General features: G+C 37.1%; 1 protein-coding gene across 1 annotated transcript; it reads left to right on the top strand.

Annotated features, from left to right (window-relative positions):
* The first annotated feature begins 11,605 nt into the window (after positions 1-11,605).
* On the top strand, positions 11,606-13,840 carry LOC139122104 (forkhead box protein I1-ema-like). Its single transcript, XM_070687494.1, has one exon. The coding sequence runs from the start codon at positions 11,715-11,717 to the stop codon at positions 12,930-12,932; it is 1,218 nt and encodes a 405-aa protein (XP_070543595.1). The 5' UTR covers positions 11,606-11,714; the 3' UTR covers positions 12,933-13,840.
* Positions 13,841-20,053: the final 6,213 nt, after the last annotated feature.

The raw sequence follows: 20,053 nt of genomic DNA, 5'->3' as shown, positions 1-20,053 counted from the left end.
GCAACGAAAACGGCTGGACTGAGTTGTATTGCCCCAAACTCTATAAAATTTACATTGGTAAATAATGATACAGAGAATCATGAGTGCTATTATGTATTCAGAGAAAACGTCAGCCCTGCCTTGTGTATACCTAAAACTAAATTGTATTTCGTGTACATGTTTCAATGAAGCAATGCCAGCCATGCTCGGCAAAAAAATTGTTTTTCAGGTCTTTTCGCTTAAAATTGTATAATATCTTAGAAAACGGTTTACTTATCGAAATCTCAGGCTTTAATATGCTTTCGCATCCTGAACGTAACAACTGCGGCAAGAAACGATCTAATGTCGGCAATCACTTTTCCTGTTAATACAGTGAAATTAACAAAGCATTATTGACATCGCTATAATCACCATTGTCATGAGCCGCTGCGTGTCGGGTAATTGGCCACATATTTACTCTTTTTGTTGGAGAAAACAAATTATCTGGAATCAAAATAGATGGAGAAACCTAGACCCCTGCTTAGTGAGTTCTCGGGGTCGCCTATTCGACAGCAACGAATTACGCGATTGCTTTTCAGACGTTCGAGTCAGAGTCGCTGCTTTGGGCATTGTATGAACGCATAACTACTTCTGCACTACCCTATTATCTCATTTCGCTCTATGGAAAACCCAAAATTATTTTCTCCTTTTCCTTTAATGGGAGATTCATCTGCAATCTAACCACATATACCCGTCAGCCTTTCATTGCCTTTCACCGACAGAAAAAGTGAGAAAATTGAACGCTTTAAAAAAGGGGTAATTCAAGTCGAGCTAAGTATCATCACCTATAGAGGCCGGCGCCTCGCACTGTACAGCGCTCACCAATGTATATAATACACAGACTTCAGAAAGTCTTGTTTGAAAATAAAGTATATTCTGAGGGTCACGACCTATTCATTTTACTCAGAATGCGACATATCATGGTTTGTGAAACGGCAGTGCAGTGGCGATACAATGATGGTCTGTTAAAATTCATGAAGTTTCCCTCGCTCATAATTAAACTTTCCAAACTGATTTTATCGTACAAAGGGATATTTATGTATGTTTCCCTAAAATAAGAAAATTAATGTGTCAGAAAAAAATATTTAAATTGAATGCGACCATCTGTGTATGATGTGTACTCCACAAGCCTAGGTTGTAGAGTTAACACAGATAACCAAATTGAGTATGTAGAAATCGGAGCAAATAAGCTGATTATTCCCTTGATATCTGTATTTAAATGCTGAACGTAAAAACTAAATATACTATTTAAACATTACGTCAGAAACAGAACTCTTTACTCTCATAGGCAATCAGAGAAAAGGAAGAAATGTAAGTTGGTCAAGGGATCGATTCAATCTCGGGATGACGAAAATTCGAATTTGCAATTTAGATCATTCTGAAGAATACCTATCTTAACGTTGATACAACAAGCTAGAAGGCTCATTGATCTATGGGTTGAGGGAGACGGGGGGAGAGAAGAGAGAGAGAGAGAGAGAGAGAGAGAGAGAGAGAGAGAGAGAGAGAGAGAGAGAGAGAGAGAGAGAGAGAGAGAGAGAGAACAGAGACAGAGACAGAGACAGACAGACAGACAGATTTCAGACATCTGAAAATTACCAGTAAAGTGTGGTGTTCCCCAGGGCTCGGTACTTGGACCGACTCTGTTCCTTATTTATATAAATGATTTACCGAATTCTTCCAATTATTTTGATTTCCGTTTATTTGCAGATGATTCAAATCTGTTTCACACTTTTCCATCAGATAAAAGCGATATAGATTTACATATTGTTAATAATCACTTTAGGCAAGTTACACGCTGGTGTGATGCTAACATGTTGACGATAAATATTGCCAAAACAAGTTATGTAGTTTTTCACAGCAGGCGTAAACTGTTATCAATCAAAGGTGTTCTGTCTGTAAAAAATAGTACAATACACGAGGCTTTACAGGCATCTTTTGTTGGAGTGATAATTGATAAACATCTCACATGGAAAGCACACATTAACGAAGTAAATAAATGTATACGGAAAAAAGTTGGAATGCTTTTCAAATTAAGAAATTATGTACCAAGAAATATTATGGTTTCACTATATAATGCTTTTATTTTGCCGAGTATAACATATGGACTTGAAGTCTGGGGTAGTACGTTTTCATCGTACCTAAAGCCTATTCATATTGCTCAAAAAATGTGTGTACGAGCAATTACTTTCTCTGGGTTCCAGGAACCCTCTTCACCCTTATTCTCAACCTTAGGAATACTAGATGTGTATAAACTCCACAAATTACTTGTTTGTATATTTATTTTCGATTTAAAACATCAGAATGTTCCTGTCTTTCTGAATGAATATTTTGAGACGGTTGATCACTGTTATGACACTAGATTCAAACTTGATGCCAATCTACCCTTGCCCAAAATGCGCACCACTGCAGGCCAGTTTGCGATTTCTTACATCGGTGCAACTTTTTGGAATACTTTACCGCATACCGTTAAGATGAGCACATCAAGAAATCAGTTTAAAAGATCATTAAGACAACTTTTGTTACAAGACTACAAAGTTATGTAAAAGTGGTTTTTTTGGGTTTTTTTTTTTTCTCTTCTCTTGTTTAATATAACTCACTGAGCGCTTTTAAATATCTAAATATAAAATGTAAACTTTAGAGATGGGGCCGGACTCGATTAGCTGATAGCTATTTTTCTGGCTCCAAAAATTGTCATTTTGCTACTTGTTATGTCATCTGTAAATTGACTTTGTACGATTGTAAATGACAATAAACTAAAACAGACAGACAGACAGACAGAGAAATAGATGGAGACATACACAGATGGGCATACAGACAAACAGGCAGGCAGACAGGCAGGCAGGCAAACAGAATGACTTCAAATTTTAAATATGAATGACTTACATGAAGACTTTATCTAATCGATTACGACTTCAAGATTCTGTGAAAATTAAATCTGAAACGATTATCATCGGTCTTCATTTTCAAATATTAATTTCAATCGATTCGTCCCTTGATATGTACTTGTCTATATGGATACCAATGATTTTACTTCACAAATTATCAAGATGAGATGATATGGCCAAACCTGAAATGACATGTCTTGGCAAACAATCAGACTTTCATCTCAGAAAGAATACGTCAAAAAGACATCTATGTAGGGAAAAGCACAGTTAATATTGACTAAGTGAATCAATCGATTTGCAGAATATTACATAGTGATCTCTTTAATATTACATAGTGATCTCTTTAATATTACATAGTGATCTCTTTAATATTACATAGTGATCTCTTTAATTTTATGAATACGATCTAGCTGTAAATTGAACATTGTTATTGAAGGAGTCTAAGATTTTGAACAGAATGTATTTTGTTTGAAGTTTAGCCAACCATAGTCACAATGGACAATGGACTCTCAATTTGATTTCATTGAATTATATTGATTGTATCTGTCTTGTTCTCGTTAAAACTGTAGTTGTCAGTATGTGAGAACAGAAAGGTTATTTACAAATCTTACAACTTCAGATATGAATGATTAATACAAAGCAATTCATGTATAGAAATTTGTATGTGTAGAAGAATTTATAACCTTTCATTAAATTATTTGAAGTCCTAGTAATGACCATTAAGCTCCATTTACGAACAAAACAGGATAATGAAAGATTGCCAAAGGTGACTGTCGTAAATACGGGAAAAGGCAGACTTTCTTCAAAAGTCACCCTCTAAATTCCTTACACACTTACATTGTGCAAAACTTACATGAACATTTGTGTCGATGGCCAAACCAAATTAAGAAGATAATAATGAATCTGGTCTGACTCTACCCATGGATATGCTCTACATACTACGCTCGACAAATATCGGCGGTAGTTTTGAAATGTGAAATAGTTTTAAAATTGACTTTTTCAAGTATTGTTTCAACAAAAGGCTCGGATCGGGCCATTTAATCAGTTTGGTAATGCAATAACAGTATTGTAAAGAGGACCCAGTCTTATACACTTGTATGGTACAGTCTGCCGTCTGCCATCTCAATATATTGCTTGCCATGTAATTCTGTTTACTCCGATGATACTATACATTACATTATTTAGTTATAAACAATTCATCATCTTTTTATATCATATTGACAAGGGAAAAATCGTACGGCCTATTGTCACATATCCTTAGATGTATGCAATAGTTGGCAAGACATATGCATATTTCGACACAACAAAGGATAATCCCATTGACTGTGTATTACGTCAACCATATTTGGAACGATGCAGAGACAGTACAGGTCCGCTTATGGTCCAATAGTCCAATTTGTGTTGTTTGAAATTAATATTCAAAGACGGGTTGGTTACAAACTTGTCGGAAAGAGCCTGAGAAAAGCGGTTGACACGATGGTTTTATTTTAGCACCTATTCATATAGATGAAGTGTTCTCAATTACCCCAGGGGATGTGGGGAGAGAGAGAGAGAGAGAGAGAGAGAGAGAGAGAGAGAGAGAGAGAGAGAGAGAGAGAGAGAGAGAGAGAGAGAGAGAGAGAGAGAGGCAGACAGACAGACAGACATGGACAGATTCTGTTTTCTGGGTTTTTTTCTGTTGTTATCTTTTGTCCTATTAGCAAATGTTGACTTTATATAGATCCTTTTTATCGTAATTTTCTCAGTTTCACTATTTTGATGTCATCTCTTACCTCATTAGGGACCATAGAGCGAATAAAGTTATTTTCATCATTAGAATTATTATTGTAGAGACAGACATGAGGTACACAGAGGTAGATATCGGTAGACAGAGAGCAAGTTGTTGGAAGTAGTGTTAATGAAGGACTTTGTAACACTGCAATACTGTCCTACCACGACAATTTCGCAAAACATCATTATGTAATTTGCGTATTATTTTATCCTGTAGCATTATGAAACATGAATGATTTGACGAAATTTGAGTGTTTATCCTCTTTTTAGCGTCTTATAATGATTGAGTGTAGGATTTTAAAGCGATAAGTGGTATTCTGTGAGAGACATGGTACAGACATTCCTAAGTACAGCCTTTCATAAATCAGCCACTATTGTTTATGCCAGGAGTCATGTGACTGACTTTAGTAAAAGAGTGATAGAAGAAAGACAAACGGACGGAAAAGTGGACTTTTGAAGAGCTTGGGGACAACGTTGCTTCGCTTGTTGACTTCGTCTGTTTGTCTGTCGCTGCAAGAGTTTGATGATAACTATAGACTGCATAGATTGATTCGGTGGTGATATTATATATATATACACAGATGCACACACATAAGAATCAGTGTTGATCGTGAGGAGTTGAACAACTTGAGGTGAGGGAACGACTGACTTTCGGAAATGTCTGATAGTCTCATCTCCCAGTCTTTCTTGTGTCACTTCCAAGAAAACTAATCAACTTCTCTCATAGTTGCTATTAATATTTAGACAATAAGGTGGATATTTTATCTCCTGTTTGCTTTATTCACCTTCAGTCTATGATAATGCTGGTGTTTACTCGTTTATGCAAAGACGGCACATGGTCTGCTGCTAGAATATTGACATTTCGCCTGTAAATTGATGCAGCAGACATAACGATTTCTACTATTCTACCATTAGTTGACGTACTTTACTTTTAGATGTGAGGGTGCGTTAAAGTCCTTTTTCTGAATCTGATAAAGAAATGAAGTCCGCCCATCAGCACACGAAAAGTGAAGGAGCAATTAGGCAATAAAGGCACGAGCAATCAGGCCCAAGACTATTGGCGCCTGCGCCAATTTTGTTGGCTTGTTCTGGTTTAGCTTTTCGTAAACTAAACGCTTTTGTTAAGATAGTTTAATAGATAAAAATCACAAGCTGACGTCTTCGATTCATACACTGGCTAAAAGACGCATCAAGCGTCAATGAAACGTGGTCTTGACACTACATCTACGTTTAGACTTCCAGGCGACTCTAAATGAAACGCTAAAATACTGTCCACCGCGATTACAGCCAGCGTCACAAGAACCATGCCAAGTAATTGCAAGTCCAGAGCATACGCACGGCGCCGTATTTCTTGATCATCGTGTGGTACAGATGAAAATTCCCAGGACCAAATCGCTTACTTTCATAAATTAGGGTCATTATGTACATTCCTGCAACCAAAAATGTTTGTCTTCTCACAGAACACTAGGCAAACTGTAATCTTATCTGAGAGTTTGAAATATTTGAAATTGCAAGTATAAATGACAATTTCAAATGTCAAATTATGGGAAGCTGTTTGATTTAACGTGAGACAGGTACTAACTTGCCAAACTGAAATGAACCGAAAATGTCTATAACGGCAACGTTGGCAGAAAAACAGATTATTCTATTACTTCTCGTAAGTTTCATAAATGTCATGTTTATAAGGAAACTGGATTCACAGAAATCACAGCTCTTCACATTTTACTGCGCAAACCATAAATTTTCGATTGTGAATATACAATATATTTCACATCAAATAACAATGTTCGGCACAACAGACAAAGGTTAGCTGCTCTACTTAAAACAGCTTGCAAAGAACGTGCGTAAATATTGCTGTCCGTGAAATGTTTATCACGGAATGGGTCGTCACGGAATTGGTCGTCAAATTAACACTTACGCTTTACATGAATCTATTAATACAAGAAGAGAGAATGTTAAAGCTTCATATGTGGTCTGTGAGTAGATTTTTCGTCAAAAATACTGTAAAAATAAAGACACATAGACAGCACTTGCTATATATGAAATCTTCTACTCACAAGTTAGCCACTACGTACGAATTCTACAAATTACGATTACTGTCTTTCATATTATGGCTGCTTTTATTCTTTTTACGCAGCTTTCATTTATTTTCCTGTGAAATCGTTAGTCGTATTAAATAGGTCACAGATAATATAATCTTAATCATTAAATCAAGCTAATCATATAAGAGTATTAAAGGTAGACAACTCGATGACACAAAGTCGTCGACTTTGTGTCACGGCCAATTCTGTGCAAAATGACAGCGGGCGACCTCGACAAGCCACCTCCACTGAGTATTTTATAAGGTTAAGAAATTTAAGGATCTCAAACTACAAATTACTAAGTAATGCTTAAGTCGCCAAACAATGTTTCATTCTTGAGACAACGCTGTTAACGCCAAGTTCACGTGTGTCCCCATAAATCAATGATTCAATGATCATATATTAAAACACATCAAGTATTAATTATACAAACCATGAAGTCCAGTCATGGCGAACAACACTTGAAAGGCGCGGCTTCAATTCTCCAAAAATATCTATTGAAGGGAAATGATTCATGTGATTATGGATATCAAGAAATCTCCTCAAGTGATCTTGCGAGCTCATTATCATAGGTACTTATTCACAACTTAGCAAGTTACAAAATTATCTTAGTTATAATTTCTACTCATTCCAAACACTGGTTAAATTATAAACCCTAATAAACTTATGAAAGATTGGGCTAACCATATCATTTTTAATTAAGTAGCACATTCGGTGTTTGTCGGTGTCATGTTAACGGCATGGTTCAGGCGTCAGATTGTCTTGTCAGGAAATTTACTTACTAGATTACAATTTCAATGGAAAACAAAAGGCTATGACACCTTCATAATTCCCTTACAGACTAGAACAAACTTGATTTCTGGGATCGAGTCCCCTACCTTTAAAAGCAATTTCAACGTCCGATGATTTGCGGATGACAGTCAAAGTTTTTTCAACCGATATACTGACATTCTAAAGAAAGAGCGAGGAATAAGAGTTAGCTCAATAACGCTCCTCTTCTTAATGCAATGCGTCGTCTTATTGCACTTCTGTTCCGTATAAACAACTCTGCAGTTACCAGAGTCCAAATCAAAAGTATATATTCAAATTGCTCACGTAAATCCGTCGCTACGACGCTGTAAAGTTTCCCCATAACGTTGCACACATCAAAGTCACGCCTTGACTCCGTAAAACTTTAAATATCTTTACAACTCTGGTTTCAAATCAGCAAAAAATACCTACTCTCATTTTCGTTTCAAGTATTGTTTTCATGGCAGCGTGTGAAGCGAATATCCCAATTACAATTCTAACATGAAATTAATCCAACAACAACAACATCACAAACAACAACAACAAACAACAACAATACTAAATATGATAACAATTGCGTTACGATAATGGTATGGTTGTTGTCGGTTTATATAAAATAGAAGACATATTTATTCCAACTCATTTAAAATTTCGCTTTATTGGCGAAATTTATTGTATGGAAACAAAGAGTTTTCTCATTTATTCTATTAATAACAAGCGGTTGCTCGTTCTCTCAAATACAGTCTTCGATGGGTAATCGAGAATCACTCCGTTGTCGGATATACGATGATTTCAAAATAATTTTCATTGAGCTCTAAACATTCACTTAAAGTTGGCAAAACATCTGAATACCATGAATCACGTTACTAATATTTCGCAAAAAGAGGTCAGGTTCGAGTTAAGAAATGTAACGAGACTGTAAAATCCATACAAATCACGAAATCTCCTCATATGAGCAGTTAAATTCATATACAGGTATAATTATTTCCATTGAAGTCGAACTCCAGGATTGTGTGTGAAAAGAGTCAGGGTAGCTGTTACGGTACGTTTATCTTGCATGGTGAAAACGCTATGCTGAAAGCAAAAATATTTCAAATGAATAAAACATTCTGCAAGACTGAAATTAAAGTATTTTTGTATAAGAAAGGATACATTATTCTGTTACTCTGTAATAGAAACACTTAAAACATTAAGGGTAGGAGGCTGTATCACAAATGGTATGTGATTTTCTATTAAGAATTAAAGCAAACAGAGAAGACGAATTATGAAACAGTCTGACTGGACAGTAGTGTCGGTTCACAAGGGAAGTGAATGATTTTTACAAAGAAAGGAGATTCAATGAAATTACAGTGCGAACTACATCACAAGAGGGTTAGCAACTTTCAACCGATCATTCCAATCAATCAGGAATAAGACTGTGAACGTTATTGTTTTGGAAATTTTGACGAGTAGCTTGGTATACAGAGATGACAAATTATGAATCAGTCTGACTAGAGGGCGAACGTACCATGAGAACATAACATTCATAGCTCTTTTTTGCTCACAACGACATTACTAGACTTTTGTCCAATTCATTCTGAATTACTAAATAAATTAATCACGTGGAGAAATTCAATATTAAGATCAATGTCTTTCTGATTTACATAGACTCCTAGCTAGTTTTAGAGGCTGTATTCCGTCAGCTTCGTGTTGAAACCACCATGAATAAAAATAGAAGCAAGTCTTTCAGTGACCCCAGTTTGATTTTAGAGGATTTCATGAGCAACAGTCATGTAGTCTTTGGAGATTCACAAATATTATTGTAAACGACAAAGGATCAAGAGTTACTCCTGGATGAAAGAAAGAAATATCCTAGGAAAAGAGTCGAATTTCCGTGATTGGAATATAGCGATGAGCTTGGAAAGCCTAGGGAAACCAAATTGGAAAACTTGAATAGAGCCTTGTAGAAGGATAGAAGGAAGGAGGAAATGACATGGATCAGACTGAAGCAGATTTCAGATCATCTCTTTCTAATCTGAAAAGTGGCAGGATCGTAATCATTGATAATTCGATTTTCAGCCACATTAAGCATCAATGTTGATGAAAATCTTAAGGGGCATGATGCAACCATTGATGAAGAGCTTAGGGGGATATGAGGTGACTATTTAGAAGGATTTGATAGGATGATTACTCAATTCAATGATACCTGTGTATGTAAAAGACTTCACTGTCTACTGGTTTCGGTGAAAATAGACCAATGACAACAATGAATTCATATACCCTTTATTACATCTTTGTTGCTAGTACAACATCATGTGAATTCTGATCCAGTATCTCCAAGAAATTTGCTTTGAAAAACAGCAATGCCTCGTGACTTTTACCAAACAAAATACTTTTTTTGGAGGCTTCTTCTCTTATAAATCGAGTATGCATATTTTAATGAAATGGCACAGCGTAGCGATTCAAGCTTGAGGCCAGTCGCTGAAGCGCCGTGTGTGTTCTCCAGTGCCTTTCACAAGCTTCTTTGCGTGCCTTAACTTCCCTCCAGCAATCTTCTTTTCTCTCTATTCTCTCTGTAATAACATTTAGAGCCAAAGAATTCATCAACAAAGTAATTAAGTCGAACAAGCCTAAGAAACAGCATCACCCCTTGCTGGTGTTACGGATAATAAGGCCCAACACAATGGCGGAAAGACGATTTATAAACCTGCTAATAGGCAATGTGCACTTCTATACACGTTTAAGCTTGTTTTCTTGCCTTTCATGGCTATCTTAACAGTATAAAGAAGGCACACAAAGAGCTTTGATCAAGGAGAGAAAAAATGTCGCTTTTATAGTAAAGAGTACCCAGTTGATGATACGAGAGACATTTCAGGTCCCACCTGAGTTTCAGCGGAGATTAGTTGACGAAATTCGAGTAATGAGTATTCAAGGGTGGAATCAACCAAACTCTGAACAGAAGCAGATGGGTCGCTGCTTTGCTAACGATGATCGCACCTAGAATTTGACACTCCTCGACATTTCCGGCGCCGGACAGGCGGACCACATTCATTTAGAACAATCAAACTTTTGATATGACTGTTTTCTAGGTTTAGGAGAGATTCAATTTCGCTCTGTAAATTTTTGTCCGAATATAATTCGACAATGGTAAAGTATGTAAAAAAGTATGGTTGCTTAAAAGACAGTTGCTGGCCTAGATTACAGAACGTCAGTCGATGAAAACAATGAACTGACTCCGTTGAACAAGTGAAAAGCCGACGTGTTCAGCTAGGACAAATACCAATTTGGGGCTTGCTTCCCTAAACTAACTAGTATCACTTTCCCATATTTACTCGGGTCGTGATAACATCAAAGATGGGCGTTCAGTCAGAAAGCACAGAGTTCAAACAGCCGCTGGTAATCTGTTTAGATTGGGTGAAAGGAAAATAGGCACTTGAAACGAGCTGCTGTACCACCCCTTCATAATGTGGTCTATTCACTGTGATAGCAGATAAGCAAAGAATACAATAAGCGTCACGGCAAACCAATGGAAAAGTGTCAATCAAAGTGATAGACAAGCGTTTAAGCAAAGGTTGCTTAATTGAAAAAAAGGAATTGTGACGAGCAATTAGCGCCAATTAGAGTAAAATAATTAGCAAACACAAAAACACTAATGCGCTTTGTTCGCCAAATTCGTTAGTTTTTGTTGACGCATGACTGCACGGTACAGACAACAGAGTCTGTATGGCAAGGCTGGCAATGAGTTGACACCATACAAGCGCACTGTAAAGTCAACAGAACTAAATTTCAGGAGAGGCAGGCTGCTACCTACCGAACTTCTTCCCAGTAGTTTGAAGTGAATCGAGACGTCCTCCATCGGAAATCGAAATAAGACCAAATACGACAAATGGCAAACGTTAAAATTCATGGCAGGTGGTCCCCGTCATTTCTACCGTAATTGATAAACAATGCTAAACAAAAATACATGCCCAGTTATAGATTTTGAGTTCCTGGAAATTTGAATATGAATGATGTCACTATGGTAGACCAATCAGAGGTGACGAGATGATGATCTATCAAAACTACACTGGTTAGAGGGGTGTGTACAAAGCAACCAACACCACTCCTACATTTTACTTTCAACAACACACAATCAAACAGAAATAGTGTCGAGCGATCGGTGCGATCAACGAAGCGACAGTCAACACTGACCATGTGCACTTCTGGTAACACTAGCCTGGTACCGTACGGCCTGAAAATATCTGATCAGCCCATGATGTACGCAGCTTGGGGAAACGGTATGACGCAGGCGGCGTTCGAATATCACCGAGCTCAAATGTATGGCTATAACAGCCGTTTCCGTTACGGAATCCCTGCCATCCCGGCTACTCACGGACTTTCACCATATCTACATCATCATTCGCATGGTACAGACACTTTCTCCGCTCTGATGGCGTTTAATAAAGTCGACCCGAGAACGAGAATGATACACGAAGAACCGAAGCCGAACCATAGTTACATTGGACTTATAGCTATGGCAATTTTGAGCCACAAAGACAAGAAGCTGGTTCTCAGTGACATTTATCAATATATTCTTGATAACTATGCCTACTTTCGCACGAGAGGGCCTGGCTGGAGAAACAGCATTCGTCATAACCTATCATTAAATGACTGTTTTATCAAAGCTGGACGGAGTGCCAACGGTAAAGGACATTTCTGGGCCATACATCCGGCCAACATCGACGACTTTCAGAAAGGTGATTTTAGGAGACGTCGGGCTCAGAGAAAGGTAAGGAAGCACATGGGATTGACGGTACCTGATGACGAAGACAGTCCAAGTCCACCACCAGCCAACACAACACCTTTGAATTGGCCTAACCAGGCATTTATGCACAGCAACAGCTTAAATGAACGCTCCCCCAATCAAAATCAATTGACGAAAAAAAGACAATTTGATGTTGAGAGTTTACTGGCACCAGAAAGCAGTGACTCTGATAAGGCGGTGCAAATCTCACACGATTCTGCTGACCATCTACGAGAAGAAACAAACGACAGTCTCAAAGACGACATTGGGCAACTAAGCAGTTCTACAGATAACAGGGAAAGAGCGGTGACACCAGAAAGGAGTGCCGAAAATGTTGTCTGCCAGTCACAAACTGCGTTACATTCGCCTAGCTTGACAGAAATGAATACGCGCAGCTCGTGGACAACGCCAGCACCCTCTCCAATGGGCGTCTGGCCAAGCAATGTCGGAAGCGCTTGGAGTATTGTCACACCTTCTACTCGTACCACATTTTCTACCGTCATCACACCGATTCCGCAAGGAACGCCGACCCCGTCAGCTGGCGTCGACACCGTACAACAGTGGCAAGAAACCTTTTCCAGAATTATAGCGAAATCATACAGTAAGAACCTAAAAGTAGAATCTTAATGCGTCTGGTTGCTAACTATAACACGAAACGGAGGCTCTGCTGAACTGGGTAGAGAGAAGAGACAAGGAGATTGGTACAGGAAATACAGTTACAAAACTAAATTGATAGAAGAACGGACATCAGTGTTAAGTCATAAAAAGTGCAACTGCATTCGACAATTAACTGTTCTAGTAAGTGCTGTCACTTTTCAACTGTACAACACTTTCAGTCATTTTTCAATAATGCTATTCTCCATTATCGATCATTGGCAGTGCTATAACACTGTTAAACACCCAACCCAGCATGTCTGTAAAAAAGAGTCGAGCAAGATTACAGCATTCAGATAAAATGGTTGTTGTATAAAATTGAAAACTTTTAATAACAAAACATAGATATTTAATTTAAACAAGAATATAACTTTAAGCATACTGTATTAAAACGGTTCAACTAATACGTAGATATGTAGAACAGTGTTCTTTAACATAGATTTTTTACAATATTATAGAGACATTGAAAAAAGGCGACACAAGCATGACTCTTCGTTAAAAACATACAATTACATACAATTATTATGAATTTGAAGTCAACTAAACGCTTTCTGAATGTTTGATAATGTCTCAATGCTTGAAATGTTTGATTACCCTGTACCATAAATTAGAGGAGAAATGGATTCAATCTGTAGTTCAGGGGTTTCTGTGTTTTTGGTCACTTCCTGTTTACACTCTACTTCATGTCGTAAATACTGATATTGGCAAGTAAATCACGACTAGTATAGATATTTATTCAACTGTTTTCACGTCGATTGGTTGCCATGGTATTTACCTAGCTTACCTATCTCTATACAATGCAAGTTTTCCCTTTCTCGCACTAATTTATGCAATTTATCTTGTTTTTCGACAATAAATCGACAATATTATGACTAAAAGTATATACTCTGTGCCTTCTGTGCTTGTAATCTGTAAACGTGTAAGTTGTATTGAAAACATAACTATTGATATCGTAGGGCGTTGTTGTTTTAAGTGAACACCTTTCTCCTTCACGGAATGGGAAAAATCATCTGAATCTTAGTAAGATACATGTACTGCACTTATATCGTGACATCAGTCAGGTACAAGAGAACGTCTCCTTTTTTCCTATCTTAATTTAATTTACAAGAAAGTACCGAAATATCATTTGCAAAATGTTACAGAAAAAAAGACTTGGAGATTGATATTTTTTAAACTAGAAAATAAAAGCACTATGATTTCATACGTTTACTGTCAATTTATGTGACAGAACTCTAATATCAACCTCGCAACTTGTCGCCGTTTTGTTTATATATAATTCTTGTTAACGGATTACGCCAAACGAAATAGGGCTCAATATTTTAAAAGAAGTCTTTTCGGTAGTTTATTCATCCGGTTGCTATAAATTCGACAATATCGTAAGCAGTAAAAATCAACTGGTTGACAAGGAATATAATTTTTGATAAACATCGATAACACTTGTCAGATTTGTGCTACGGAACCCGGCTAGTAAGGAACTATTTTGTGGTACAGAACCCGGCTAGTAGGGAACTACTTTCCGTTTGTAAATGATGAAGGTTTCATTTTTGCATACATTTCATGACAGAGAGAGAGTAACTGTCGATGCGACTAGCTGTTCAAGCCGTAAAATGTAGAACTTTGATTCCGTTTATTACTCATAGAGAGCAATTTCGTGGTCTGGTGATACTTTCCTTAAATTCAAACCTATACTCTCTGTACCGCTCTTTTTTTTTTGAAAATGATTGTCCAAAAATGAAACAAATGAGTATTATCGTTAATGCTGACACTCATTCCACTTCAAGATACAACTGCGGGATTACATCTTGACAAATCTCCAGTTTACTCAGGTCAAAATCAAAAGCAAGGAACCAGGTGTAAAGTTCTTTATCGATTCTTCTGCTTTTAAAAAACGAAGCTGTCGATTAATCACTCGGAGTCATCTAAAGCTATCAAAGATGTCTTTTTGTTACTTACATAAAAACCAACGGCAAACAGTTGACTCCAAAATGTAAATACTTTGATCTGACAAATCTTACATGGTCTCTTATATGATGAGTTAGACTTGCCATTTCAGACCTATTCATTTAGGTTGGGAGACTGGCCATTTCAGACCTATTCATTTAAGTTGGAGATCTGAAGAACGGAACTCTGGTTGTAACTCCTTCATTTTCCCGATACGTGAGAGCTGACACGCTGCTTCCGCTGCGGTTTCCAAGACAGGATATTACACAGAAAACCGCTGAAAACTATGAAATATCAATAAATTGGCTTCAAAACGTGATCTTCAAACATATATCAGCTTTGGACTGAAATTTCCAAACTGATAAACATTTGATAAATGTTGATCGAACTCGCAAAATTTGATATGGTAACTTCTCTTTTGTTTTCAAATGTGTTTACAATATTTTGAGACTACAGAAAAAATACCAAAGTAGTACCGCTTGACAGTTATTTACTGTGATAACTTTCCCTGGGATCATGATAGATGTGAGTATAATGGTGGTTGAAACGATATCTAGTCGAGTGATGATACAATAATTGAAGACAGTTGACGTTACAAAGTATTGATTATTAATTGAAAAATCTTGCTCATTCTTTCAGCTCATGGGCATTCTCGTTTACTTCGAAAAGGTTCAACTTCGTGGAGGGACCGTGAATTCATTATGTTCAAGACTGATTTATTTACAATCACATTTTAAGATCGATTTTTTTTCTTTTAAAGTTACATGTGTATTTTCTTGATGTAAAGGACTTTTTCTCATTGCGTATTAAGTTTCAACTATTTCGAGCGTTTTGAAGGGGGTTGGTTGTCACCTTTAGTGATTGTAATGTTGATCTCTAATCTCTAAGGACCACAGGGACGAAAGAAAAAAGCACGGTAGCATAGTAAGACAGGGCTTCAGGCTTATGACAAATGCAATATAATGTTTGTTTCGGCATCTACGTCTTTCGATTGTTGAAGTTTTAAATAGCTTCCTACCATTGTGGAGCCAAGATAGATAGGCCAGGCAGAAATTGACTTGCCAAGTTTTAAATAGCTTCCTACCATTGTGGAGCCAAGATAGATAGGCCAGGCAGAAATTGACTTGCCAAGTTTTTAATCGCTACCTACTCCGCCTAATTCGTTAATTCTCCATTGTTAGCTATTGTTGTAAAACACAAAAGTCAAAATCGGAGAATACACTGGAGCTAAAAGGAACGGTCTCCCAGTTACTCTATACAATATGTTTACGAAAATTGAAGGCAACCATAGGTGCCAGTGTTCGTGTCGCTGTCTGGCGACCCCATTTTTTCTTAGATTAAAATTACAGTATGCTGATATCTCTTGCTGATCGTCTTTGTGACATCTCGCCTTGCTGTACTTCAAAGGTGACAGCCGAAACATTTGCAAATGCCATGTTACTTTGACACGGCAACTTAGAACACTGCTGTGTGATGAAGTTTCGACCAAAAAAGTGTCGCAGTGTGACTACTGCCTTTATACGGATGTTTTCTTGAAAACTGTGCACACAGGGTTATCTTAACTTTAAAATGGGTAATTTTGGGGACAGTTTTCAGCAAAATCTAAACAGCTGATAACAATTTCATAACATATGGAGGTGTACTCGTAATTTGTAGGAACAAATTGCCCAACCGTTGTAATATACATAAAAGGGTTGATGTAATTAGCCAACAAGGGACTTGGCAAGCCAAATGATTAAATTATAAACTATTTGTAGGTATATTATCTGAAAGGTAAACTAGACACAACTGAGCCTGAGGCGACAGCCTGAGGCCATCCGTCATTCCTGCTGGCAAACATGCTAGATTTGTTTGTATATAGGAGAATCAAATGTTCGTTAACCAGGTTGGATGCGAGCGGGTTAGACATGATGAAACTTTACAAGTTTGGTAAGAATTTACGATAGCTTCTCACTTCACCGCTACTTTGCTTTATTTACAGCTTTACCCCTAAACGGGTTTCAAAAGTAACAGCTTGCTAGATTTTACAATTCTCATTGGAAGCGTGCAAATCATTGCTTAAAGCTCTTTTTAGATCGGCAAAATCCTTCTTTTGTCAGTTCATCGAAATCGTGCAAAATACAACGCCAAATGCCATTTGGATTTAAAGATAAATGAAATTTGTTTCACTGCCGCAAGTTTTCTGAAATACAAATATCTGCAAGACTTTACAAATAGTGTTTATTTCTCTTCATACTTGATAACGTTGAAATCTAAGTAGCATAACATGTAAATTTTATAATTTTCCGACCATTCAAATTTACAAGAAAGGACATTTTATGATCTTAGATCTAAAATTGGTAATTTATAATAAACAGTTTATTGTCGCCGATAGTGTACTGCCACCGATAAACAATAAATTTCATCGATATTCCTGTCAATCAATCACGATGTTGACGTGTCAAGATTTTGTTTTCCGTTAAGACATGATAACTTTGGGGTTTTTTTTCATTTCAACCACTTAGTTATTTTGCCAATCTTCATCAAGCATTTTTAAATTTAGACTGGTAAACCCATCGATTAAATTGTTGAAAGGTATTATGGGGTTTACGTGCCATAATGTTGCTATCTCGCTGTAACCCTCTGCCTTGGTTGATCCTCTTTCTGTGTGCCTGTGTAATTTCAAAATGTACACCTGTAGACATGCTGTAACTGATAATTTCATCGTGGCCGAGAATAGTTAATTGATTTTTTAAGAAACACAATTGTCTCGTAAAATTACCGTGAGAAGAAAAACGTAACCTTTTGTCAGACAGCTTAGCTAGCTATTTTGAATCTACAGCCAATGTAAAGTAATAATTGTAATGACAGGGAAGGGTTAGTTAATCTCGCATTTCAAAGACACACACAGTCAGTACATTACACGGACCGATAAACGTTTCATGGCGTTACCACAGATGATTTTAACCTTAATGTTATATTTCATGATGTTCTCAGATAACATATCAAAAACTGTTCTAGTTTGACGGCGTTCGTCATCATCATCGTCATCACCATCACGCTAAATTGATAAATGACTCGACCAGAAAGTTCCTTGACGGTATTATAAACCTGTTGACACAGAAAACGATATAGAACTAAAAACCATGGCACGACAATTTAAAAACTACATAGACGTGACATAGAAAATAGAGAGAGAGACATCATAGTTTTGATCTGCTCTTTGGCAAAAACTGTCGATTAATTTTACCTCTCGGAAATCTTAACGCTCTGAAGGGGGAAGGAATTAGGAAAGATGACGTCCTATTAGGTTGAAAGTCAGAAACTACCTATTGTTATTTTCATCTATTATATCAAAAGTTAACTGTTTGTTGTGACTTGTGTTTGAGACATAGCTTCGTCTACATTGGATTATTTGTGAGTACATTTCTTGTGACATTTCGCGCAAAACCATGACATTTAATTTGAAGGTAATTACGTCACAGGGGAAGAGCAAAGAAATAGGCAAGATATGAACTGTTGAATACGTAAATTAGACAGTTATGTTTTATCGTCGTCGTATTTCACATACTGTTTACTTTACATGAATTTAAGGCCACCTTCCACTCGTCTTATATGTATGTATGTATGTATGTATGTATGTATGTATGTATGTATGTATGTATGTATGTATGTATGTATGTATGTATGTATGTATGTATGTATGTATGTATGTGTATTTTACGCCAAGTTTAGAGGGAATAGAAAATATCAGCAATGGTCTTTACTCAAGGGAAGTGGCTAGGCTACTCTTTAGAAATCTCCATGACTGTGTATAGAATGATACTGACCATCCCTTGGAGCATTTTTAGTTTATCATCGTTAATTTTGATGATAGAGGTCTTCTTTCATACAGATTTTAGCCGATACATTCATTGAAAGGCAGATTTTCCCCTTCTGGCTGATCTACTAACATCCTGTATCTACATTCATAAAACCTGGCGTTTGTGAATTTGGTGTCAGTTTGCAGAAACAAATTTGGAACAATGGAATAATGATGTCGTCCTATGCACGTGATCTATGCTTTTAACAGTCATTCAATTCAAAGTATATAATGCTAAGGGGTTTAGAATGACACTAGTTTGTGATTATTGTGGTCACTGTTGTTTCTCGCATTATGACTTCGGCAGTGCGCATGCGGATATCTCAATGTATGCTAGACACTTGTGCTGCTGCAGTATTGCGAGAAGTATTTGTGGTGTAAACTGAACAATAATGATATATGTCATAATTGTGGTTAAGTTAACGCATAGACACTGTTTATGCTTTACGTGTTTGGAGAATGACTCTGTGACACAAAGATGTTGAAAGCTTCAACTTCTGACTTATATTATGTGACAGCTCAGTTTACTTGCCAAAGCTGAGAGTAATACGGTTCAAAGAATAGATATGGGTATAAGAGGGGCACCACCACATTCAACGGCAGAGTGTTGCTAAATACTTTTAGGTGACGAATTTTGGTCAGAAAGAAATGTCAGTCCAATCGGTGAATGTCAGGCCAGGATACCTAGAATAGCATAAACCGTCACTTTATGCAAAGTTAGCATCAAATATTTCTCAGAACTTGAGCTGCTGGAATAAGGTAGAGAGATTGTCAATCTGGAGGAGCTACATCCTTTGTCCTGTACAGCAGAGTAGAATTATGATACTTTTGCAAGGCAGGCTTTTTCAATGAAGACTACCATGTATGTATTACACGAATGTTTATTTATACAGAAAAGGCGAATTATAAAACTGACGTCTGTTGCCGAAAACTTCTTCACTATGCATGACGAAAATGTCAAAGACAATGCAAATGGTGATAAGTTGAAACGTATCACAGTAAGTGGGCACTGTCAAATTCAATATCAACATTGGCACTCTAAATACAGAGCAAGCTAGACAACCCTAGAGACTTCAGGCAATACACATCTTCGCTACTATTTAGTATGGAATCAAACATCTAGATGATCACTCTCTCATAAAGCGTTGTTTTGACTCGAAATTTCACATTAATCTGCATGTTGTCATCGGTGGATAATCTTCTATTATGTGAACTGTCTCGATTTATCATCAGAAGTACGGCCGAATCAATCCAAGATGACCAATTTCGAAAGACTTCAGAAAAGGGCATTCGGTGAAAACAAGCTTCGTTC

This window comes from Ptychodera flava, chromosome 21 (genome assembly GCF_041260155.1).
Source record: "Ptychodera flava strain L36383 chromosome 21, AS_Pfla_20210202, whole genome shotgun sequence".
NCBI classification, from domain to species: domain Eukaryota; kingdom Metazoa; phylum Hemichordata; class Enteropneusta; family Ptychoderidae; genus Ptychodera; species Ptychodera flava.
The sequence above is the reverse complement of the archived record's forward strand: the minus strand, read 5'-3'. Positions and strand labels throughout refer to the sequence as shown.